The sequence below is a fragment of the Humulus lupulus genome, chromosome 4, assembly GCF_963169125.1.
Source record: "Humulus lupulus chromosome 4, drHumLupu1.1, whole genome shotgun sequence".
Taxonomy (NCBI): Eukaryota; Viridiplantae; Streptophyta; class Magnoliopsida; order Rosales; family Cannabaceae; genus Humulus; species Humulus lupulus.
Window position 1 is genome coordinate 222,475,255 of NC_084796.1, and position 26,693 is coordinate 222,501,947.

The 26,693-nt window shown below is 44.7% G+C and overlaps 1 protein-coding gene across 1 annotated transcript; it reads left to right on the forward strand.

The window, feature by feature from the left end:
- The first annotated feature begins 21,972 nt into the window (after positions 1-21,972).
- Positions 21,973-24,360, forward strand: LOC133832929 (uncharacterized). The gene is made up of 3 exons (XM_062263204.1): positions 21,973-22,353; positions 22,455-23,072; positions 24,184-24,360. Exons 1-3 carry the CDS (start codon positions 21,973-21,975, stop codon positions 24,358-24,360), a joined length of 1,176 nt encoding a protein of 391 aa, XP_062119188.1.
- Positions 24,361-26,693: the final 2,333 nt, after the last annotated feature.

Genomic DNA, 26,693 nt, shown 5'->3' on the forward strand with positions numbered 1-26,693 from the left:
CTGGGTTCATGTTGGCCACAGCGCCTAAAGAATAGGGCCGCAGCTTGAGCCTACGAACCCAGTTTTTTCCAACTTTTCAGATTTCTCAACTCCCTCAAAATTAGTCCAGTCATGCTCGAAGGCCAGAATTAAGTCCCTCAATAACTTTACTACACTTAAAGCAGTACAAACATCTTAAAAAGCTAGCCAAATTCCCCAATTTAAATCAAACTTAACCTGAGCCTAAGACTTAGTTAAACTTCAAACTCAGTAGAAATTTACCAAAAGAAACACAGAAATAACCATACCTCAACAAAAAATCTGACCCTCAACTATTGTTAACCACTTCCAACCTTCAATCCTCTTCAATTTCCAAGCCCCCTTTTCACCAGAAATTCAGAAAGAAATAAACATCGACCTAAGGGAGAGAGTAAGGGCTGAGAAATCAGTGCTTTTCCTTTTCTTCTTTCTTTTTTTTCCTATGTGTCCAACTGGTGTTTAGAGCCTGCCAGGCTTATCTTTAGCTTTAAAAATGAGTAGAATATCCCTAGGTTAACCCTTAGCCACTTAATGCCTCCAAGGGAAATCCCGTCATTTTCCACATTCCCTCTAATTCCTTGAGTAATCCTATAAATCCCAAATTAATCCCAACATACCCAAATAATAGCTAAATAGCTACTGGTTACCCAGTAACCCCGAATACATACTACGTTCCCAAAATACCCCTAGGCTCACCCAAGCCTGGTATTCGACCCTGTTGTGACTATTTCGCTAATCCACTCCCTAGGACCGTCTCGGACCACAGATCTCAGATATATCTCCACAATATTGTGGTCTTAAGCACAACACACATACATAATCACATTTACGCCCTCAACGGGCCAAAATTACAAGTATGTCCTTATTAATAAGAACATGCCTACATGCATATTTAATTCACCTAAACATGCATATCTAGTCATATAATCATTTAATTCGAGTAATCACGTACTGATACACATATATCACAATTAACCATGTAATAACATAATTAAATCAATCATTGCCATCCTGCCACGCAAATCAAGGCACAAAGCCTTATTAGCGGATTTTAGACATTGCAGCTATCCCCTCCTTACAGAAATTTTGTCATCAAAATTTACCTGAATAACTCGGGATATTGATCTCGCATATCAGACTCAAGCTCCCAAGTTGCCACTTCCACCTTGTTGTTTCTCCACAACACTTTCACCAAGGAAATGGCCTTGTTTTGCAAGACTTTATCCTTCCAGTCTAGGATCTGAACTGGCTTCTTCTCATAAGACAAATCTTGATCCAGCTCCAAGTTTGCATAACTCAGCACATGTGTAGAATCTGATACGAACTTCCAGAGCATGGACACATGAAATACGTTGTGAACCTCTGATAAAGCTGGAGGTATAGCCAATCTGTAAGCTACCTCTCCAACCCATTCCAGAATCTCAAAGGGGCCAACAAACCTAGGACTTAACTAGCCTTTCACTCCAAACAATTTCACTCCTATCGAAGGAGAAACTCTGAGAAACACGTGATCATCAACTTGAAACTCTACACTCCTATGTTTCAAGTCTGAGTAACTCTTATGTCTGCTCTGGGAGGTGAGCATCCGAGCTCTAATCTTCTCAATTGCCTCGTTAGTCCTCTGAACAACCTCATGACCTAAGTACTTCCTCTCACCCGTCTCATCCCAATGAATGAGTGATCTACACTTCCTCCCATACAACATTTCATATGGAGCCACTCTGATAGTTGCCCGATAGCTATTATTATAGGAAAACTCAATCAAAGGGAGATACTTACTCTAAGATCCCCCAAAGTCCAGCACACAAGCTCATAACATATCCTCTAGTATGTAAATTGTCCTCTCAGACTGTCCATCCGTCTAAGGATGATAGGCGGTACTGAACCAAAAATAAGTGCTCATTTCCTTTTGCAGGCTCTCCCAAAACATAGAGGTGAAGGTGGGGTCCCTGTTGGACACTATTGACCTTGGAGCCCTATGAAGTTGCACAATTGCCTTCACATATAACTCAACATACTGCTCCACCATATAGGTTGTCCTAACAAGCAAAAAGTGGGATGATTTGATGTACCTATCCACAATCACCCACACAGAATCATGTTGCCCCACTATCCTTGGCAATCAAACCACGAAGTCCATGATGATATTGTAACATCCCAAATTCCCTAATGTGGCTTAGCGCCTTGATTAGGGGGCCAGGAGGGCAATAATTGGTTTATTGTGTTATTATGTGATTATATGCATGATTATGTGAGTTGTATTATTATATGGTTGTATTTGCATGCATGTGGGCTCATTTCGTATTAGAAGGGAATTTTTATAATTTTGGCCCGTTCAGGGCATTGTGTGCATATATGTGTGAGACCACATTATTATGTGGATATATTTGAGATACTCGATACGAGGCGATCCTAGGAGGAAAGTTAGCGATTTATTCATAACGGGGTCAAATATCGGGCTCGGGGTGAGCCTAGGGCTAATTTGGTACTTAGTACATTACCGGGATTGAGCGGGTAATGGAAATTATTTGGTATTTATTTGAGGATATTAGAAATCATGGGAATTGTGAGACGTTAATTATGATTAATGGGACAATTGGCTAATGTAAGTTTTCCCTTGTGGCATAAGGAGGCAAGACAAAGGGTAAGGGGCATATATGTCATTTGGGTGGCAAAATCAGTGATTAGTCACCTTTTTCCCTGGGCTGAAGGAACAAAACATAACACTCTAGCCTCCTCTTTTCTCTCTCTTGATCATTCTCTTTCTTTCTCTCGGTTTCTCTCTCAATTGGACTTGAGGTTTTGGGGCAAGCTTAAGGATTCAAAGCTTAAGGTTTAGAGTTGAATTGCAGAAGCTAAAGGGGGTTCAATTCACAGCTGAGGTAAGGGATTACAAACTCTATTTTAGTTGGTATTTTGCTATGGTTTTGGTTCTTCTTAAGCTTGAAAGTCTAAGGTTGTGAATTGGGATTTTGGTAGTGTTTTGAATGTATTAAAGTCAGGGTTTTGCTGTTGAGATTGATGATTTTTGGGATTGTTTAGTATTGATTTGTTGTAAGTTTTGGGCTGAGGAGAACATGCATGGCTGGGTTTGCAGGGCTGCACCGCAGCCCTATTCTTGGGCGTCGCGAACTATGCGAACCCCATGGCCCAGGTGGGGGCTTTGTCTTGATGGGGCGCCGCAACCCTCAAGGGCAAGTTGCAACCCGCCCCCTGAACCCAAACAGGGGGGCTTTCTGTCTGGAAGGCGCACCTCGGCCATTAGGGGCACGTCGCAGCCCGCCTGGCCATTTTTGGCGATCTTAGGTTTTAATGATGGGATTTCAAACCTTAAGGCTTGGGATCGAATCTACTACCCGGTTTGGTAGAATTCGAGGTCCCGGAGGCTAGAACTTGGTCTAGAATCCTTTATTTGCTTGTTATTAATGTGATTCTACATTTGGTTATGACTAGGTTATCGCTAGGGGCTCAAGATCAAGATCATGCTCGAAGGTCGTTCTTATTTTACATTATACTCGGACTTGAGGTAAGGAAATTGCACCTATTATGTGGCATACATGATTAAGGCTTGGCCGGAATGCTGAATATAGTTTTGATTGAGCATTGGCCCCTGTAAATGCGCATGATTATGATTATGTCTGTGAATGATTGATTAAAGCATGTTGAATTCTTTGTATATGGATGTTTGTTATATGATGAATACATGTTAGCATTATATACTTGAGAAAAGCATTGACTTATCAGTCAAGGACGACAATAGCGTTGGTCGTAAAGCATTGACTTATGAGTCAAGGGTGGCAATAGCACGTTGAGCGCTGCTCGATATGATCAGACCTAACCAGTAGCGCATTCTACGCTTGTCTGACCCAATGGTCGTAGAAAAAAAAAGCACCAGGTACATTGAGCCAGCTCCAAGGCTTGTTATATAGAGGACAGGGCAATGGGCCCCAGGGTGACTTATTAGTCCTAAATCCTAGGGCGCTAAGCCCCAATATGATTTATTAATCATGTACTTGGGTAACGGGCCCTGATATGAATCAATTAATCATTTATTTAGGGCATTTGGTCCCATGTGATGTTGTGGTCATTTATATGAATGGTATGCATGCATGAGTAGGGTTATCACTATTGGGCATGTTTATTATGATTTGGAAATGTGTTATTCAGTGCTTATGAGCATGTTTAAGTTTTCTTACTGGGCCTTGGGTCACGGGTGCTATGTGGTGCATGTAAAGGGAAAGAAAAGTTGGATCAGCCATGAGTTGGAGAGCTTAGGTGGCAATGTGTACATATGCAGCCGCTTGACCACCACAACCAAGGTTTCTCAGAGGAACTAGAGTTAAACCCTATTTTTGCCGCTTAGGTCGGCGAATTTTAACTTTTGAGTTGTAATGACCATTTTGGAACTGTAAACAACTTTGTAAACATTTATTATGGGATCCCATGTATAGTTTAATGTTTTAATGAAATATCCATTCCTTTTTTATCGAAATTTTTGACCCTGGACCATTAATCACACTTTTATGGCCTAATGACTCATTTAGCGAGTTAAGCACTATTTAAAATACATAGTGTAACAGTCTTGGCTAACCAAGGCGTTATAGATATCCTCCTACTTCCACTCTGGAATCCCTAAAGGCTGCAGCAACCCTACTGACCTTTGATGTTCAGCTTTCACCTGCTGGCAGGTTAAACACTTGGCCACATAATCCACTACGTCCTTCTTCATCCTTGTACACCAATACAGAGTCCTCAAGTCTTGGTACATCTTCATTGTACTCGGATGTAGAGAATAGGGAGTAGTATGAGACTCATCTAGAATCTCTTGTCTGATACCAGACTCCATCGGAATGCGAATTCGACCTTTATACCTAAGTAGATCAATCTCATAAATAGAAAAGTCTGTAACCAATTCGGCTAAGACATCCTCCCCGTGTTTCCTCAACTGTGGAACCTCCTTTTGAGCTTTCCTTATTCTCTCAAGGAGCGTGGACTGAAGAGTGATATTGGCTAGCTGACCAACTACCAATTCAATTCCCGCTCTCGTCATCTCTTCAGCTAACTTTTTCTGATATCTGTCTCGAACTGAATAACTGCCCTGGGCCCCTCTGACTCAATGTGTCGGCCACCACATTGGCCTTTCCTAGGTTGTACAAGATCTGACAATCGTAGTCCTTCACCAATTCCAGCCAACACCTTTGGCACATATTTAGATCCCTCTGAGTAAAGAAATACTTTAAGCTTTTGATGTCGGTGTATATTTCACACTTCTCCCCATATAAATAATGCCTCCATACCTTCAGTGAGAATACCATCGCTGCCACTTCCAGATCATAAGTGGGATGCCTCTGCTCATACTCCTTCAGCTGTCTAGATGCATAGGCTATCACTTTCCCAACTTGTATCAGTACACACCCCAAACACAACCGCAAAGCATCGCAGTAGACCACAAACTTCTCCTTGTCTGATGGAAGACTTAGTACCGAAGCAGTGTTCAGTCACCACTTCAACTCCTTGAAACTATTCTTAAATCTATCTGTCTAGATATACTTGGTCTTTTTACGCGTCAGCTCAGTCAACTGTGTGGCTATTTTGGAGAATCCCTCAACGAAATGTTGATAGTACCCTGTTAATCCCAAGAAGCTCCTAACCTCTGGTACACTACTCGGCCTTGGCCAATCTCTCACTTCCTCAATCTTGGTTGGGTCCGCCAGAATCTCCTCCTTACTCATAATGTGGCCTAGAAATGTTACTCAGGGTAACCAAAACTCACATTTACTGAACTTAACATATAGCCTATGCTCTCTCAGTTGATGTAGTACCAAACAAAGATGTTGCTCGTGCTCTATCTCTGATTTGAAGTACACCAGTATATCATCAATGAATATGATCAAAAACTTATCCAAGTAATCCATAAGGACCCTATTCATCAAGTCCACGAAGGTTGTTGGGGCATTAGTTAATCCAAAGGACATGACCAGGAATTCATAATGTCCATACCTTGTCGGAATGCGGTCTTTGGTATGTCCTCCTCTCTAATCCTTAACTAATGCTAGCAAGACCAAAGGTCAATCTTAGAGAGCACCGTCTTCCCCTGTAACCAGTCAAATAAGTCATCGATCTTGGGCAGTGGATACTTATTCTTAATAGTCAACTTATTAAGCTCCCTGTAGTCAATGCACATTCTTAAGGACCCATCATTCTTCTTGACGAACAACACTGGAGCACCCCATGGCGAAAAGTTGGGTTTGATGAATCCTAGATCTAGTAATTCCTGCAATTGGATCTTTAGTTCCTTCAACTCTACTGGTGCCATTCTATATGGTGTCCTTGATACTAGCTTCCCCCTGGTGCCAACTCTATGACAAACTCAATCTCTCGGTTTGGTGGCAATTCTGATAGTTCAGATGGGAATACATCAGGAAACTCACACACTAGTCTGGTCTCATCTGGTCCAACTGAAATGATCCTAGAGGTATCTACTATGTTCGCTAGGAATCCTATGCAACCTTCTTGCAATAGGTCTCTAGCCTTCAGTTCAAAGATCATAGGTACTTGTGGCCCACTCATTGTCCCCATAAACACAAAGGGTTCCTCCCTTTCTGGTTCAAAATTTATCATCCTTCGCTTGCAATCTATCGTTGCCCCATAATTGACAACCAGTCCATCCCCAGAATTATATCAAAGTCATCCATCACCAGTTCAATTAAATCCACAATCAACTCCCTACTATCTATCTCTACTGGTAATGATCTAACCCACCTCCTAGAGACTACCAGTTCCCCAGTTTGCAACAAAGTCCTGAATCCCCTAACATACAAATCACAAGGTCTACACAAACATTCTACCACCCTAGCAGACACAAATGAATGAGTAGCTCCTGAATCAATCAATGCAGTAAATGAAGAACCGACATTAGAAATCTGACCTGTCACAACCGAGGGACTAGCCTCAACCTTGGTCTGGGTCAAAGTGAACACTCTGGCTGGAGTGAGGCTGTCACTTCTCTTGGTTTCTTCTTTTCTGGCTTGTGGGCAATCCTTCCTTGGATGACTGACACTCCCACAGATGAAGCATGCTCTGACTCTGCACTCCCTCAGATGTCACCGCCTGCATCGTGGACGCTCCGGGAAGCTTCTCCAGTTCTCTCCCCCACCCTGACAGCCACCATAAGCAGCCCATGCCCTCCTAATGGGACTAGGAGGAACAATAGAATTTGGGGCCTTTCTCTTCTGCTCACTGGGGCCACTACCTCGACCAAAACCAATGAAAGGAGGCACTGTCCTCCGAGCATCGCGCCTTGAGGTGCCTTCTCTCCATATCTGATCTTCAGCCCCCTCAACTATAAGGGTTTTTCCACTACCTGAGCATAAGTGATAGTATTCGGATCCAATGTTATCTTAACATCATGGGCTATTATCACATTCAGTCCTCATACAAAGCAATCCATTCGTGCCATGTCAGTAGGCACCAAATCCGGCGCGAACTTCCCCAACCGGTCAAACTTCAAAGCATATTCTGTGACTGTCATTCTATTCTGAGTCAGATTAGTAATGTAACACCCCACGTCACATTGGATGCTTCTTGGAATGCCGACTGGCTCTACAAACCAACACGAGTCTTTCCAACGTGCTTTGTCCTCACTCGCACGCTTCTTGGGAAAACTTCCCAGGAAGTCACCCATCATCAGATTGCTCCAGGTCAAGCACACTTAACTTTGGAGTTCTAAAGTGATGGGCTACCGAAAAGAAGATGCATCTTGTTGGCATAGGTAGTACCCATCAATCCATTTAAGCCTTCTTCAACTATGTAGTCCCATACCTACACAGTCTTAGAATCATCACACTTGACCTTCCCCAGGCGGTGTGGGATTGCACAGCTTTACCTGGTCTTTCCCCTTACAGATCACGGGACTCTGACTGTCACAATCACCCCCCCTTACGGGCCCGACGTCCCTAGTTGTAATGCCCCAAAACCCCTAATAAGGTTTAGGACCTTGATTAGGAGGCCGGGAGGCCATAATTGATTTATTATGCCATTAAATGATTATATGCATGTTTATGTGAATTATATTATAATATGATGATAAATGCATGCATATAGGTTCATTTTTAATTCTAAGGGCATTTTGGTAATTTGGCCTGTTGAGGGCATAATTGTGTATTTTCATGCATGTTGATGAATTATGAGTAATACCACATTATATGTGGATTTTTTCGAGCCATTCAACGTGAGACGATCTTTGAATGCAAGTTATTGGTCTGGTCATAACAGGGTTAGTTTCGGGACTCGGGGTGAGTCTCGGGGTGATTTGGTGATTAGAACATTGCCAGGAATTAAAGGGTAATGGGATAAGATTTATTAGCATTGAGGATATTGAGAATAACGGGAATTGGAGGGTGTTAATTATGATTAACGAGATAGGTGGGAAAGGACGATTTTTCCCTTGGTGGCCTTAAGGGGATTTGAAATGACCTAAGGGTATTATAGTATTTTCACCCTAAAGGATATATATTAGCCATTAGATGGTTGTGGAAGTTAACCAAACAGAGCACCTCCTCCTTCTTCAACCGATTATCATTTCCTCTACATTTCTCTTTGGATTTTGAAGCTTCTTTTGAGGAACCAGGCTTTGCTAATCTAGGGTTGTGTTCCACCATTGAAGAGGGTTCTAAGCTGCGATTGAGGTGAGTTTCTGGCCATTGAAACCTTAGTTCTTGCTCTATTTTTCTATTTGAGTTTTAGTTGGGTTTTGGTTTGAAAGTTGAGTTTCAATGGGAGTTTTTGGCTAAGGTTACTTAGGTTATGATGCCTAGGTCATGTGTAGATGGTATTTGAGTTCATTTGGGGGTTTAAATGAAGTTTGGGAGCTTGAGTTTCAGGTTGGAAATGGAGGATTCAAAGGAGGGGGAAAACCAGGGTGATCTGCCTGGTCCTAGCGCTACAACGCCCAAAGGGAGCGCTACAGCACTGGCCATGGAAAATTTCCCCCAGTTGTAGCGCCGGGGTACTAGAGGGGCAGCACTGTAGCGCTACTCTATTTTCTCTTATGCATATTTTGGGCACTTTTGAGGGTTTTTGGCTCGGGGTTTCAATTCATAAGGCTCGGGATCAAATCTACTCACCGTTTGGGTACAATTCAGGGTCCCGGGAGTGAGGTTTAGGTCAAGATCCTTTTATTGTTGATTTTCATTAATGGAAGTTATAATTGGTTATGACTAGGTGACCACTAAGGGATCAAAGGATCGATCATTCTCAAGGGTCGTTCAATTATAATTTCTCGCTCGAACCAGAGGTAAGAAAACTGCACCCAGTATGTGATGCATGTGATGCACGAGAAACATGTGATTAGGGCATGCCATGAATGTTGAATACGGGATTGATCAAAGCTTGAGTCTCTATGTTTGTGCATGATCCTAATTATGCTAGCAACTATTTGTGCACGGTGAATGCCCTACATTTGGATATTTGACATATGATATATGCCTGGTAGCATTGCTTACTTGTGCGCAGCACTAACTAATTAGTCAGAATTGGCAATGGTGTTAGTTTTAACTGTGAAGCTGTGACTCACTAGTCAAGTTCGGCAGTAGTACTGAGCAATGGTCACATGGTATTGACTAATAAGTCAAGAATAGTCGACAAAGATTAGATCTAATCGACATTTGAATTGAATGACTCAACATGAGCGTTAATGCCGGACTGACCTCAAGTTTGATGAAAACTAAAAGCGCTTGTCTAGCCTATGGCTAGTCACTTAGAGCCAGGGCCAGAAGGCCCAAGTGACTACTTCGTCACATGGCTATGGGTGTTGAGCCCGTAATGACTCACTCATCAGTCACTCATCTAGTTTAAGCTAGTGAATTACTCATCAGTCACTCATTTGTTTAAGTAGTGACTTACTCATCAGTCATTCATCTGGTTTAAGTTAGTGAATTACTCATCAGTCACTCATCTGATTAAAGCCAAGCCCAGAAGGCCCAAGTGATTGTATCGTCACATGGTTGTGGGTGCTGAGCCTCGTAGTGACTTGCTTCTCAGTCACTCAACATGGTTAATGGAACCTCAAAGTGTTAAATCACTCATCTAATTAGGATTGACTTGATAGTCATCCATTCAGGAGGGTAGGATTCCTCATCATGAATCCCCCGTATATGAACTTATTTACATGCATGATTAAGGCTATTATTGCTAGGCATGCACATTATAATTTGATGACATGTTATCAATGTTCATGAGCATATTGAGTTTTCTTGTTGGGCTTTGGCTCATGGGTGCTATGTGGTGAAGGTAAAGGAAAAAAAACTGGACCATCCTTGAGTTGGAGAGCTTAGGTGACGATGTGTACATATGCGGCTGCTTAAGCGCCACGGTCGAGGGTTGAAAGAGGAATTATGGTTAAACCCTATTTTGCCGCTTAGGTCAGCTGGTTGTAAATATTTTGTTGTAATTAACCTTTAAATTATATTTTGGGATCCCAATGTATATGTTAAACGTTTTAGTGAAACGTTGTATCTTAACCAAAAAATTTAACCCTAAACCGCTAATCATACTTAGTTATACGATTATGGCCAAATGACTCGATTAGCGAGTTTATCACTGTTAAAAATGCACACCGTAATGGTCCCTGGAGTTTAGGGTGTTACAAGTAAACTCATCCACGTTTGCAGCTTTGACTGCAACACTGTAATACTTCTCATTAAAGATGGCTCTATCAACACTATTCAAGATAAGAGTTGTGTACGCCCTGGTTTTCCCACGGGCTGTTTAGCAGGGCGAGCCTCGGACTAAACCTGATTTAGTCCGAGGCTCCCGCAGGCCGGAGGCTCTATTTCCAGGACGGGCCCTTGTCAGCTCGAGGGGGTCCTGTTTCCAGCTCGCATTTCTTGCCCCAGGAGCTGAGAATGACATCCGAAGGCCACGGACGGAGCAGCTCGGGTTATGAACTGCTCCGGTCGCGAGCTTCTCAGGAAGCTCCGACCCTATGGGAAGTCAACACGCAAGATAAACGTGCATATCCCTGCCATCACGTGTCCGATATCCCCCTGACTTCTCGAACACGCAGCAGGAACGTGCGTATTCAGACACCCACGGACGGGTTAGGCCGTGCGGCCCATTATCTCCTTCCATACTGATTAGACCACACTTGTGTGTCAGGTTTAGGAATCAATCATGAATGTCACAGATTTGATATGACAAATGGTAAGGTCACGGGATGACCTCCCTACCAACTTCCAGGTGCCTTCTCCTATAAATAAGGAGACCCTGGGAGTTGATAGGGGTTGGAAAAAATAGTCTTTGAAGAACTATATACTTTGTAAACCAAATACCCAGAGAATATCAATAATATTGACTAGTGGAGTAGAAGGATTTTAACCTTCGAACCACTTAAAAACGTGTCTTGAGTCACCTAGTTCTGGCACAAAGATTTCATATCTGCGACGGTTCTATTTTTAGTACTAATCTCTTTCTCTTCTTCTCTTAATTACCTGTTGCCGAAGAACCGCGTCAACAGTTTGGTGCTTTCATTGAGAGCAAGTCCGATTAGTACTACCACAAACATACAACTATGGTGACCACTCGATCCAAACATGGCAACGAGACAGAACAGCATGATGGGCAGGAGGCCCACCATGTTGCCCTCCCTGATGAGCAAATTCCTGAAGTCCAGCAGAGGCCAGGGAAGCAGCCGGCGGGCCAAGACGACACTGGTAGTTCAGCGCCCCGGCCGCCTAATCTGAATCCATGTTATTACACTGCGGTGGAGATGGAGAATGCTCAGCTGAGGAGCCAGTTAGCAGCAGCTGGTCAGCAAATCCAGGATATTCTGAGCCGACTACCCCCTCTCACAACCAACGGTAGCGTTGGAGAGAGGCAAGGCGAGGCTCCTAAGTCTCGCCGGAGTAATCGATCCAGGCATAGTCGTTCGGGTAGACTTCCTGCAGCCAACTCCACCCCTTCATCACACCATCAAGAGGCGAACTTCAGGGAAATGCCTCGGACCGAACAGCAGCAGTACAGCCATTCAGTTAGGACGTCAACCCCTAGCTCTCAGCCTTCCTCGAGGACGCCCAGAAGAGATCGAGGAAATTCCCAAAGAAGGGCCGAGGAGATCCGGAGACGTCAGCCCGTCCCCGAAGAACGTCCAGTTCCTCGTCCAGCTCGCCCAGCGTGAAACCAGCAAGCTAGCAGGGCCGAGAGGCCCCCACCAAATTTAGTCCGACCAGACGGTACCAGGATCGCCTCCCCGGTCAGGCATCCTCCTTCTCCCATCAGATATCCGTCTCCTCAGCCCGTCAGAGACATCCCGACCTACGGAAATAGTAGAAGAGACCCGCCATCAGCCGGGCCCTCCCGGCGCAGCAGGATGCCGGGGGAGGGATCAGGTCGGAGCCGCCAAAGACGCACCCCGAGCCTGTCCAGCAGGAGTCACTGGACCGGTAGTACACGGAGTGATCTCTCGGGAGGAGACCTGCGCCAGCGACTAAGTTCAGCACAAAGTCACCATACTACCCAGGGAGGCGACCTTCGAGATCGCCTCAACTCTCACAGAGAGGATCGAGTTAGGGATGGTAGCCAGGCCCGCTCAGTTGGGGTCCGATCCGAAGTACGTAACGGCGGGAATGCCCCAAATGACCTATCTCAAGATAGGAGGGGCAACAACCCGCCTAATATGTACAACGGGTCCGGAGCTAGGAGTTCATGTCCTTCATGGACGCGTACTCAGGATCGATCAACTGGTGGATGCCACGGCGGGGCACGAGCTCATGTCCTTCATGGACGCGTACTCAGGCTACAATCAGATCGCGATGAATCCAGCAGACCAGGAACATACCAGCTTCATGACCCCGACTAATGTCTATTGCTATAAGGTCATGCCGTTCGGTCTTAAGAATGCCGGGGCTACCTACCAAAGGCTGGTAAATAGAATGTTCGCGGACCAGATCAGGAAAAACATGGAAGTGTACGTTGATGATATGCTTGTCAAGTCAAAGATTGCCAGCAACCACGTCACCGATCTGGAAGAATGCTTTAACATACTGCGAGAATATGGCATGAGGCTCAATCCTCAGAAGTGCACTTTCGGTGTCGCATCGGGGAAATTCTTGGGTTTCATAGTTAATACCCGAGGAATCGAGGCAAACCCCGACAAGATCAAGTCACTGCTCGAGCTTCCTTCCCCCCGGTCGCGGAAAGATGTCCAAGGCCTCACAGGAAGAGTGGCAGCACTGAACCGGTTCATTTCCAAATCGACCGATAAGTGCTTGCCCTTCTACAACCTGCTCCGGGGAAACAAGAAGTTCGAATGGACAGTAGAATGCGAAAGCACATTCCTCGACCTAAAAGCGCACCTGGCTGAACCGCCTGTGCTATCAAAGCCCAAGGTAGGAGAACCTCTTTTCCTCTACATGGCTGTAACTGAGGACGCAGCTAGTGCCATTTTGGTGCGAGAAGAGGACCAGGCTCAGAAACCGGTTTATTACATCAGCAAGAGACTCCTCGGAGCTGAGTCAAGGTACCCATTGATGGAAAAACTGGCGTTCTGCCTAATCACGGCCTCGCGAAAACTCAGGCCATACTTCCAGTCCCACTCTGTACACGTCATGACCGATCAGCCTCTAAGGCAGGTTTTGCAAAAGCCTGAAGCCTCGGGACGCTTGCTAAAGTGGGCGGTCGAACTCAGTCAGTTCGAGATTTTCTATACTCCCCGAACTACCATAAAAAGTCAAGCCTTGGCCGACTTCGTGGCAGAATGCGCGGGATTCCATGAGATTCCATCAGAAGACTCACCTCAGGTCGCCTCCTCAAGTTCATCGTGGAAGATCTTCGTTGATGGCTCATCTAACGAGAACGGCTCCAGGGCTGGAATCATTCTGATATCCCCAGAGGGGCATAGATTCCACTCGGCGCTAAGGTTTGGGTTCAAGGCATCTAACAACGAGGCAGAGTACGAGGCCTTGTTAGCTGGACTTAGGATAGCTAGCGAGCTGAAGGCGAGCTCTGTCCAATGCTTCAGCGACTCCCAGCTCGTGGTGAATCAGGTTCTAGGCGAGTATCAGGCGCGGGGTCCCAAGATGGCCGCCTATTTGGCAAAGGTAAAGTCCGAATTGTCTGTGTTTGGGCGAGGGTCGATCGAACAGATACCTCGGGAGCAGAACGCCAATGCAGATGCTCTCGCCAAGCTCGCCACCTCGGGAGAGACAGAAACCCTGGGGTTGGTGCCAGTTGAGTTCTTGAAGAAACCTAGCATAGACGGAGGTCAGGCAGATATTGAAATGATTGACATCAGGCCGACCTGGATGACTCCCATTATTGAGTACCTCGTCGAGGGCAAGTTACCCGAAGGGCGCAACGACGCACGACGAGTCCTTTATCAAGCTCCGAGGTATACGCTAGTCGAGGGGGTGCTGTACCGACGTGGGCATTCATTACCTCTCCTCCGGTGCGTTCTTCCAAGCGAAGCGAAGGCCATCCTGCAAGAAGTTCATGAAGGATTCTGCGGAGATCACACTGGGGGGCAAAGCCTGGCCTTGAAGATCCTCCGGCAAGGTTATTACTGGCCGACTCTGTCCAAAGACTCGATCTCATATGTAAAAAAGTGCGACAAGTGTCAGCGGTTCGCTGCGGTTGCCCGAGCTCCTCCGACCGAGCTAAAAATGATTTCATCTCCCTGGCCATTTGCTGTTTGGGTGATAGATCTAATAGGCGCCCTGCCCACCGGAAAGGGCGGGGTCCGTTACGCCGTGGTATCCATTGACTACTTCACCAAGTGGGCCGAAGCAGAACCGTTGGCGACAATAACATCGAAAAAGGTGCTAGACTTCGTGGTTAAAAGCATCATATGTCGATTTGGCCTACCTAAAAAGATCGTCTCCGACAATGGTACTCAATTTGACAGCGATCTGTTCACCGAATTTTGCGAAAGGCACGGAATTGTGAAAAGCTTCTCGTCCGTGGCCTATCCCCAGGCGAACGGCCAGGTCGAGGCTGTCAATAAAACTCTGAAGGCGAGCCTCAAGAAGAGGCTAGATGAGGCAAAGGGGATCTGGCCAGAACAGCTCCCCCAAGTTCTGTGGGCCTATAGGACCCTCACATCGGACTCCCACGGGTCACACTCCTTTCTCCCTAACCTTTGGGAGTGAAGCAGTCCTCCCCGTGGAGGTGAAGGTCCTGTCACATAGGGTCCAGTCCTACGACCAAGACGGGAACCACGAGCTCCTATGCCATTCCTTAGACTTAGTGGATGAAAGGCGAGAGGATTCACAACTCAAGCTCGCCCATTATCAACAGAAGATCACTCGCTACTTCAACACTAAGGTCAAAAGACGTGCCTTTGGCGTCGGTGATTTGGTCTTGAGGAGAGTTTTCCTGGCCGGGAAGGATCCCAAAGATGGGGTTTTGGGACCAAGCTGGGAAGGACCATACCAGGTCATCGAAGTCATCAAAGAGGGAACTTATAAGTTAGCTCGACTTGGTGGAGGGGCGGTCCCGCGGACTTGGAATGCTATCCACCTAAAGAAATACTATCAATGATCCATTTGTAAGGCCTAGAAGGTCACCTTCCATGTATAAATAAAAATCAAATGTTTCTCTTTATTTGCAAGTGTAATTTTAAAGTAACCACGAAAGACCCTTTCCCAGTTACTTGGGGGGCATATGGTACCTGGATATAACCAGGTCTCCTTAACGACTTAGGTGTTAATTTTTATCTATGGATAAGAGTTATCACAAACTAAGTCCTATCCTGGTTTTAACCAGGTCACAAAACTTAGAAGTTAACTAAAATTTGTTGACCGTGGTTCTTCATTAAAGAGCCCGGGATATGGATAAAAGTTGACGCGAACTAAGTTTTTTTTTAAATAAGTTCCTGGTTTTAACCAGGTCACAAAACTTAGAAGTTAACTAAAATTTGTTGACGCAAACTAAGTTTTTTTTTAAATAAGTTCCTGGTTTTAACCAGGTCACAAAACTTAGAAGTTAACTAAAATTTGTTGACCGTGGTTCTTCATTAAAGAGCCCGGGATATGGATAAAAGTTGACGCGAACTAAGTTTTTTTTAAATAAGTTCCTGGTTTTAACCAGGTCACAAAACTTAGAAGTTAACTAAAATTTGTTGACCGTGGTTCTTCATTAAAGAGCCCGGGATATGGATAAAAGTTGACGCGAACTAAGTTTTTTTTTAAATAAGTTCCTGGTTTTAACCAGGTCACAAAACTTAGAAGTTAACTAAAATTTGTTGACGCGAACTAAGTTTTTTTTAAATAAGTTCCTGGTTTTAACCAGGTCACAAAACTTAGAAGTTAACTAAAATTTGTTGACCGTGGTTCTTCATTAAAGAGCCCGGGATATGGATAAAAGTTGACGCGAACTAAGTTTTTTTTAAATAAGTTCCTGGTTTTAACCAGGTCATAAAACTTAGAAGTTTAACTAAAAATTTATAGATCGTGGCTCTTCTTTAAAAGCCCGGGATATAAATAACGGTTAACCCGAACTAAGTTCATAAAAACAAAGGGATGAATTGTAGCCAAATGCATAAAAATATATGTTAAAATTGCTGAGAAAATTGTCTCGAGGTGGAAACACCTCATAAAAAAAATGTTTACAATAGAAAGTAAGAGTTCAAAATACTTAAAAGAGAAGTATCCTAAGCCCCATCAGTTGGCCCTTTGGAGGTCACGGTCTCGTCCTGCTCCGCCGCGGCGGAGGCCTCTCCAGTCTCAGAGGGAGGTACCTCTTTATTTAGGCGGGCTTGGAGCTTCGGTAGCAAGAATGCCCAGAGGTCCGGCGGCATGAAAGAAAAGTCTGCATCTGGATTATGGGCCCAGCAGTGATAGAACAGGTCCTGCATGGACTGCTCCGAGATGGCCCGCTCGGCTTCCAAGGCGGCCTGGGCCTCGGTTTTGGCCACCTCAAGGTCTATCCACGATGCAGCCAGGGAGTTTTTAAGCTCTCGGTTCTCGGAGCAGATCTTCTCTAGCTCGGCTTTAGAGGCCGCCAGCGCGTCTCTCGCTTCCTGAGCCTCCTGGAGGGCGGTCTGGCGCTCAGCTTCCAAACCCTCGAGCTGGACCTTGGTCCTAGCAATGCCTCTGTATGCGGCAGCAATGCCCTGCAAGAAAGGAAGGATAAATTAACTAACTGAAAAAAAAAAAAAAAAAAAAAAAAAAAAAAAAAGGGGGGGGGGGGGGGGGCGGCATGTGAATGTTGAAGCTCTAAAAGATGGGGCAATTTACCGTTAGGGTCATGTCCATCGAAGACTCCATAACTCGGACCGGGCTCGTTGTTTCGATGGCCCGGAGCTCCCTCTCCTTGAGATTGTAGAAATGGCTGACGGCATAGCTAGCCGACTCATACACCGTACCCCGGAATGCTTCGGGCATCTTCTCCAGAGCCCGGGGGTCGAGCGGGATACGCACATCCGGGGCTGCCGCGGCCAGATTCCCGACCTCTATTACCCTGTCATGGGTGGCTAATGGAGATCGTTGGGGTGGCGGTGGCATGGGCCCTGTCCTGGCAGCAGGAAGGATCGCCCCTGCGACCTGGGATGGCGGGGCTTTCTCCTTCTCCTTAGCCGGGGATTTGGTGGAGGTCCCTGCCGAGCTCTTGGACTCGTGGAGCCTTTTTAACCTCGGCCATGCTGGGGGGTTCCCACCGAAGACCACGCCCCGCAGACTACCTCCGGGCTGAGACATCTCTTCTGCTAAGAACAAAAAACATGCTTATTACAAGGTAGCAATCATGCAGAAATAGAGAAAAGGTTTAAAGGCAATGAGTAAGCGAATACTAAGGGAGCCCTACCCCCCGAGCTGGAAGAGTCTAAGACGATTGTCTCACGAACTGGTGCAGGTTCTAGGTCCGGTTCCGACTCGGGGCTGGACTATTCTACATACTGCCTGGTCCCCGGGGCATAGATGCCCCTCTGGAGCGCCGGCCACATGCGTAAGTTGGTCCCATACTCCTCAAAAAGGACCGACCTAAACGCTAGGGTGTTATCTACTACTACGGTAGCCCTAGGCCGACTCTCTTGGTTGTCCAGCACGAGCTGGTCAACGCAATGGAGCATGAGCGTGTCCAGGTCCGGATTCCTCAGGTGACGATGGACGAGCTGCCTAGGGTTGAACCTAACCAGCCGGGGGTCTGCAGTGGCCCTATCTACATTCTTAAATAAGTAAGGATTACCTTGGCCGGAGGGACCCGCGGCTGCTCCAGATCGAACCCTCTCCTCGCCCATACCCTGGGCGACCTCCAAGGTCCTCTTCCTATTCATCACGAGAGGGACTTCGTCACCCTCCTCCTCTTCGCCTTCGTCGTCGGCAATCCCCTCCGCGATGATCGGTCTGTTGTCGCGGGCTGGGGGAGGCCCCCGAGGCCTCTTTAAATTCAAAGTCTGATTTGGGAAAATCAGCTTGCAGAATACCATCGCCTCGTCCGTCACGAGCACGCGGTAGTCTTTCTCACTGGGGGGCAAGTTCGCCAGTGTGTCGTATTGACCCCCGAGGGTCACAGACTTTTCGGTCCTCGCGTAGATGGCTGCAAGGATGGTTGAAGTCAGAGGTGGAATAAGGGAAGAGCTAAAATAAGATAACCTTTAGAAGGCGGGCTAGAACAAGGATCACTTACGAGGACGGTTGAAGTAGTGATGATCGCAGTTACGGAACCCAGTTGACATAAAAAACTGGTCCTTGAAGTCGTTCGGATGGCTCGGAAGCTCGATGATCGCTGCTGTATTAGGGAAGCGGGTTAAGTAATAGAACCCGTCACCTCGCCCCCGCTGGTCCAGGCTGGCTTTGAGGCAAAAGAAGTATAGAATGTCAGCAGGAGTGGGGACCTCCCACTCATGCTTTTGAAACAAATACCTCAACCCCGCCAACAGACGGTACGAGTTGGGGGGGAGCTGAAATGGGGCCAACCCCACATAATTCAGGAAGTTAGCAAAATACTGGTCTAGGGGGAGGAAGGCCCCTGCCTTGAAGTGTTCGCCGCTCCAGGCCGCGAACGACTCGTCGAGCGGCGTGCAGCTCCGCTCACCCTCCGCAGCAGGTCGGGCAATCACTGAGGCTTTCCCCAAGGGAATGTTGTGGGTGATGAAGAGTTTGGTGATCTTGGCCTGCTCGGTTAACTTCGAGACGATTCTCTCCACCTCGAAAAATGCGTCAGGGGCCACCTCGGCCTGTTTCTCCACGGCCGGGCCAAAGTGGGGAATCGACGAGCTGGGCATCACCGCCTTTCCTTTATCTTGTTGGGAGGCCAAGCTTCCCACGTTCTTCTGGGGCAGGTTCTTCTTCGGGGCTATCTGGTCGCCTATCGAACAAAAGAAAACACTTTAGAAAAGGCGACCCAAGCAGAAGGATGAAACAAATGTTAATTACACGAGCTGGGGTAAGCCCAGCCCGTGGAGAGTAGAACCACGCGGTTCAATGAACACGCGCCTAGGCCCCCAACAGATCCCAGATTACTCGGAATTCGTGTGTCAGGGGGCTCAGAGTAAAAAATTTCCTTGGGGGGAAAGTGTCAACAGGCAAAACGTGCAAAACCGCTTTTGAGGCGTATTCCCTAAGCTACCCGGTTTTGCACCCAAAATTCCTAAAGGTCTTACCCAGAAATTGTCCCTGAAGGAGCACCATGAACCCATACTCTAAGACGGTGTCCCATGGCAGGCGTGCCCTAACCTAAGAAGGGCTGTCACCCTCTGTGTTCACGCAGCTCAGAAAACCCCTGCATGTGGCTACAGTAATATTTTTTACCTAAGCTACAGTGGCATGCTTTCAAAGTGAACAGGGTCAGAAGAACTTACAGTATATGGTTGGATGGTGAGCGAGGTTGCTGCGCTGATAGGAGCTTCGTTGGTACAGTGGCCTCCAAGGCTTTGAAGGAACTCGTACGCTTAAGCTTCGTGAACGGAGAAGATGAGAACAGCAGAGATGAGGGTTTCGTTCTTTGGAAGGTCAGAGAAAGAAGAAGGAAATTTGGGAATTTTTTTGAATGATAAGGTGGCCCGTGCGTGGGATGACCACCCCCTTTTATACAAGGGAAGGATCACGTGTAAAAGGCTCTTGGGAGACCCTCCACTCGAAACGTGAAACGACGGCTGGACAGTAGGCTAGGCCATTTAATGCGGTTCTCGTAGAGTGTACCGTCGCCACCCACGGCGTTCCACGTATCAGACGCCTGCGAAAAGAATGGAATGCGAAGGGTTGTGGGGGAAGTCTAGAAGCCCCTACTGTGGTCTCCTGTATCTGACGTCATAGACCACGAGCAGGAGCTTGGGGGGCAGATGTACGCCCTGGTTTTCCCACGGGCTGTTTAGCAGGGCGAGCCTCGGACTAAACCTGATTTAGTCCGAGGCTCCCGCAGGCCGGAGGCTCTATTTCCAGGACGGGCCCTTGTCAGCTCGAGGGGGTCCTGTTTCCAGCTCGCATTTTTTGCCCCAGGAGCTGAGAATGACATCCGAAGGCCACGGATGGAGCAGCTCGGGTTATGAACTGCTCCGGTCGCGAGCTTCTCAGGAAGCTCCGACCCTATGGGAAGTCAACACGCAAGATAAACGTGCATATTCCTGCCATCACGTGTCCGATATCCCCCTGACTTCTCGGACACGCATCAGGAACGTGCGTATTCAGACACCCACGGACGGGTTGGGCCGTGCGGCCCATTATCTCCTTCCATGCTGATTAGACCACACTTGTGTGTCAGGTTTAGGAATTAATCATGAATGTCACAGATTTGATATGACAAATGGTAAGGTCACGGGATGACCTCCCTACCAACTTCCAGGTGCCTTCTCCTATAAATAAGGAGACCCTGGGAGTTGATAGGGGTTGGAAAAAATAGTCTTTGAAGAACTATATACTTTGTAAACCAAATACCCAGAGAATATCAATAATATTGACTAGTGGAGTAGAAGGATTTTAACCTTCGAACCACTTAAAAACGTGTCTTGAGTCACCTAGTTCTGGCACAGAGATTTCATATCTGCGACGGTTCTATTTTTAGTACTAATCTCTTTCTCTTCTTCTCTTAATTACCTGTTGCCGAAGAACCGCATCAACAAGTTGAAATTGAGAAAAATCAAGAAAATTGCATATATTGGAAGAAATTTGTTCTTCATGGTCAAATATGTAATTGAGACAAATTAATTAATTAATAAATTAATCAATTATATTTTTCAAAAATTATTTTGGTATTTTTGAAAATATCATTTAAATAATTAAGATAATTAATTTTAAATTAATTAGCTTTATTTATTTAAATAATGTGAAAAAGATATTTATAATGAATCATATTGGATTTGAATTTGAAATGATATTTATTCTTTAATTAATTTGATAAGTTATCAGGTTTATATATTTTTGAATAAATAAATATTAAATAATAATTAAAAGGAAATCAGGGATGTGTTACACGCCAACTACAATGCATGCACTGTAGTTGGCGTGTAACAAGGTCCAAGAATGAGTCTTGGATATTTCTTTTATTTATTTAATAATTAATTTAATATTTGAATTTAAAATTTTTAATTAATTCTTTTATAAATCTATCAGATGGAAATAGTTTTATAAGACTTTTAAGAGAAAGAAAATAGATCGTATTATTTTTCTCTATCTCTGAAAACTATCTCAGACCTAATATTCCAAGATCTCATGTGTTGAGAATATCTTGTGAATTAGAAAATTTTCCCTACTATTACTTTACGTGCCCACACACGTCTTGAGGTGTAGAGATACATCTTGGAAGATCTTGGTCTGAGTATTTTGAAGAACTGCTTTGGATTGGATGTTCGTTGGAGATATAAAAAGATAGCGAGGATTCTTATAGTTCTTCAACTGGTAAATCCTCATCTTTTATTTCTCTATGATTAATGTATTGCATGTTAATGGATCTGCTTATTTAAAGTTTGTTTAAATAATTTCTTTTTGAAATCTCTGAGTCAAACACCCTGTGCTTTCTGCTGTGCACATGGTAAACCAGTTAGCAACAGATGTTCCCTGGATTGTTGGGATGCATGTTGGACAACAACATAGTGAGGATGAGATTACTTGGCCAATAAGCAAGGATGGAAAGTATAGTGTGAAAAGTGGCTATAGAGTGGCGAAGGCTATTAACAAAGCTCAAGAGGGAGGGTCGAGAGGTGACTACAAAGAGAAATGGTGGAAAGCTTTATGGAAGTTGGAAGTCCCTCCGAAAGTCAAAATCTTTTGGTGGAAGGTCTGTCATAAGTGGATACCTGCTAAAGTTTGTCTAAAAAGGAGAGGTATGGATTTGAACACTACTTGCTCTTTGTGTAAGATTGATGAGGAAAGAGTGGGACATGCTTTGTGGTGGTGTAAACTAACAAAAGTATTTGGAAATGTTTTCCATTCTATAACCTGATGAGAGAAAATGATAGAATGGAATAACTAGAATTTATTTTGCTTGTCCATAGTGTGCTTTCCACATAGGAGTTTAGTAAGTTTGTTGTGGTCTCCTGGGCGACGTGGGAGAGAAGGAATAAGGTGGAGCATGGGAGTTACTGTGCGGAGGGGACTGCCTTAGTTGATTGGGCTTTGTCCCTTTTATCTTATGATAAAACTCTGTGTAAAATTAATGCTCAGGATAAAAGAAACCATACGCCTATTGACATGAGTACTTGCAGGTGGAAACCGCACTCGTCGAAAGAGATACACATTAAATATGATGCTGCAGTTTACTTGGAAGTACCTAGTTTTAGCATTAGTTTTGTTGCCAGGAATCACTTGGGTGTATTGGTAGGGCATACTGGTATTTGGGTGCCTAGATACTCTTCAGTGGAAGCAGCTAAAGCTAGGGCAATTCTCAGCACTTTGGACCTTGCTGGAAGTCTTCAATTATCCATGTTTAGCATTGCTTCTGATCACCAAAAGGTGGTTAATGCTATCAAGAATGTTGGCTCGTATTGTACAGACTTTGGGGTTGTTATTTTGGAGATTAGATCCCATTGTATGTTTACAAGTTGTGCTAGCATTTGCCATACTCCTAGACTATGCAATTTAGCTGCTCATAATGTTGCAGTTCTTAGCCGTAAGCTTAGGATAAACCAGGTGTGGAAGGACAACTTCCCAAAATGGTTAATTGATTATTTTATTGAGGATTACCCTCCCTTACTTTGTTGGCCTTAGTGTCGTATAAAAAACTACAATTAAAAAAAAACAAATCTATATAAATAAATATGAATGGGGAGGAGCAGTCGGAAAAACAAAAGGTAGGGGAGTTGTGTGGTGAGTAGATTCCGATCTGTTACCGTTCGAGAATACGAAGAAAATTTAGACCAATGAGAAGGGGTTTCAAATAAGCAAGAACCAGTCCTACTAGGAAGGAAGCAAGATTTCAGGAGAAGGGGCAGAGTCCTCTTTAGGTAAGCCAAAACCCTATCAAGGCCCACCCTTTTGCATGGAGGTCAACAAGAGTAACCAATGTACTCCCAGACAAAAACAGTGTGATCAAGTCTTTTATTCCCAATTTAAGGTCTTCCATGAGAAAACTATTGAGGTACCTCACTATCAGGTGTGCAAATTAAGGACTTTATAGACATCATGAACCCACAATATTTTCTAGGCCCAATAGCCCAAATAAATCAGCTATGATAGAAAAACTCATGGCCCCAAGTAAGATCAATAACTATGAGGCCCAACCCACTATCTTTAAGGACCCAGAAGAGCTATCATAGTTGGTTCATGGAACTTATGGGGGAAAAGTTGAGAACTACCCATTTTTAGGAGTAGTTAACTAAAATTAGACACTAAATATATTTAGTTGAACTTTACCCATTATTATCATGAGATTTCCCAAATTACCCTTATTTAAGCACATGATTCTAAGTGTTGTTGTAATGTGTATTATATGTGTCATATTATAGTTAAATTGGAAATACATTCTAATTGTAGTGTGTTTAAGGAGAAAAAAAAAACATGTAATTGAAGGAGTATAATGGGTACATCAATTAAAAATTTGGGTACTAAAATAAAAGTTAAAAATAGTGGGTAAAAATTAAAGTGTATCATTTAAAATGGGTACATGATATAATTTCTACAACTTATGGACCGAGGAAGCGCAAGGCCCATATCTGCCTCACTCCAATGTTAAAGCCCAATCAAGATATGAATGCATCAGCTGCCCATGTGAATAAACCTCTACCTATCTTCGACAACTTAGAATTCCAGGAAAGGAGGCAAAAAACAATGGTATGAATCAGGCTCTAAGAAAGGAGAGGAATACAAACTCAACCTGAAGGATTTGCAAGCAATTCCATGCCTTATCGATACTGAGGTCAGTGTTGAAGCGGTCGATGAAGCAACACAAAGAAGGGAAGAAGCAGAATGGCCTTGTTGAAATTCAGGTCAATTATGGGGAAAATTTTGGAATGGGCGAGAAGGCGGTCCTTATCAAGGCTCCTCCTCTCCAATGAAGTTACTATCGTGGAATTGCTAGGGTCTTGCGAGGCCACCGACAACCCAAGCTTGCTATTCAAGCTTGGTTAAGGAGATACAAGGTGGATTGTGTCTTCTTAATGGAAATAAAAATTGGATAGGATTCTATGAAGAGAATTTGTAAGTCGTTTGGGTTTGACCATGGAGAATACATCCCTTCTAATGGACTTGCGGGAGGGATGTGCATTCTCTGTAAAAAAGAAGTGAGATTGACAGTGGTAACGTATGAGGAGTCGCTGATTGAGTGTAAAGTTTGGGAAATGACTACCAATAAAAGGTGGAATTTGTATGCCACCTACGGAACCCCTTATGAGGAGAAGAAAGATTGTTTTTGGGATCACCTCACTGATAGAGTCTCTAGATCATAACTGCCATGTGCAATTGTGGGGGATCTCAACGTGCTACTTACGGAGGAGGATAAGATGGGAGGAAGAAAATTGACTCATCATGATGGTCACATATTAAAGTTTGTTCTCTTTAATTTGGGTGGTGTGGATTTGGGCTTCCATGGATGCAAATAAACCTGGAAAAATAAGAGAGAAGTGGGAAAGTTGTGGAGGGAGACACTCGATAGATTCATTGTCTCTGGTGATTGGTTGGTGTGTTGTCCGAAGGCAGGGGTAAGGAACCTTCCAATCATAGTCTCCGGCCATGGGCCAATACTTTTTGATACTATGATGGATGCCTCAAGAGTATTCAAACCAATTAGATTTTATGAGGCTTGGCTTAGGGAGGAATCATGTGCTCGCGTGATTGATGAATCATGGAGGTTGATCCCTGAATTAGGAGGAAATTCCATTATGAAAATTTTGGATGGAACTAAGCGTGCACTCCAGAAATGGAATAAAGAAGTCTTCGGCAACTGTGATAAAAAAATTTATGCAACTAGAAGGAAGACTTGAATGGATTCAATCTCAACCCAGGCTCGAAGAAGCAGGTGGAAGGATGTGTGTGTGCTGGGGGCCGCGGCACTAGGTATGGGGCACCGCGTCACTTGCCCCTAATGCCTCTGTTTTGGCTGGGGGGTCGTGGCTCAGTGAGTTGGAGCCGCGACGCTTGAGGGTATTTAAGGCCGAAATGATGTTTTAAGCTTGGGAACTCAAACCTTAGGCCTCGGGATCATTCCTACTACCCGGTTTAGTGGGATTGGATGTCTCGGAGGCTATGTCTTGGTTCTGGGATTTGGTTTTAGAACTTGAACTCATTGGATCACCGTTTACGGTTGTGACTAGGTTATCACTAGAGGCTTGGAATCGGGATCATGCTTGTGGCTCGGTTATTGGTAACCTGTGCTTGGACCAAAGGTAAGAAAACTGCACCCTATGAATATGACATGCATGGTTATTCTTGATGCATGTTGGATGTCTAAATGTGACATGCATGGTTATTGTTGAGGCATGTCAAGTGATTAAATGTGATGCATGTGTTGCACGAGAAACATGTGATTAGGGCATGCTATGAATATTGAATATGATATTGTTCAGAGCTTGAGCCTCTGTGTTTATGCATAATCCTAATTATGCTAGCAATTGTTAAGTAAGCATGTTGAATGCCCTATATTCAGATATTTGACATATGATATATGTTTGGTAGCATTGCTTACTTATGTATGGCATTGACTAGTTAGGGTCGGCACTAGTCGCGTATTACTGACTTGAGAGTCAGAAACGGCATAAGCATCATGAACGCAGGGCCGATAAAAGATTAGATCTAATTGATATCAGCGTTGAATGACTCTTGGAGCATTGATGTTGGATCGACCCAAAGGTCGATGAAAATTATAAGCGCTTGACTAGTCTAGGACTAGTTACTCAGAGCCAGGGCCAAAGGCCTAGGTGACTATTTGTCACGTGGCTAGGGAGCTGGAATCCCATGGTTATGAATCTATGGTCATGCGGTAGTTTATCTTGGTGACTAGTTCATCAAACACCTATCTTGTTTAAGCTAGTGAAATTATCACTTATCTGCAAAGCCCTGGTGACCCTATCATCACATGGCTAATGGGAACGAAACCCACCTTAGTGACTATTTAAACTGTCACCCTTCTATTTGGGGCTAAAAGCCCAAGATGATTATTATGATCATCAGTTGATGTTGTATACCCATCATTATGTTAACTTATTTGCTGCTTGAATAAGGCTATATTTGCTAGGCGTGTGCCTTATGATTTGATGACATGTTATTACTGTTCATGAGCATATTGAGTTTTCTTGTTGGGCTTCGGCTCACGGGTGC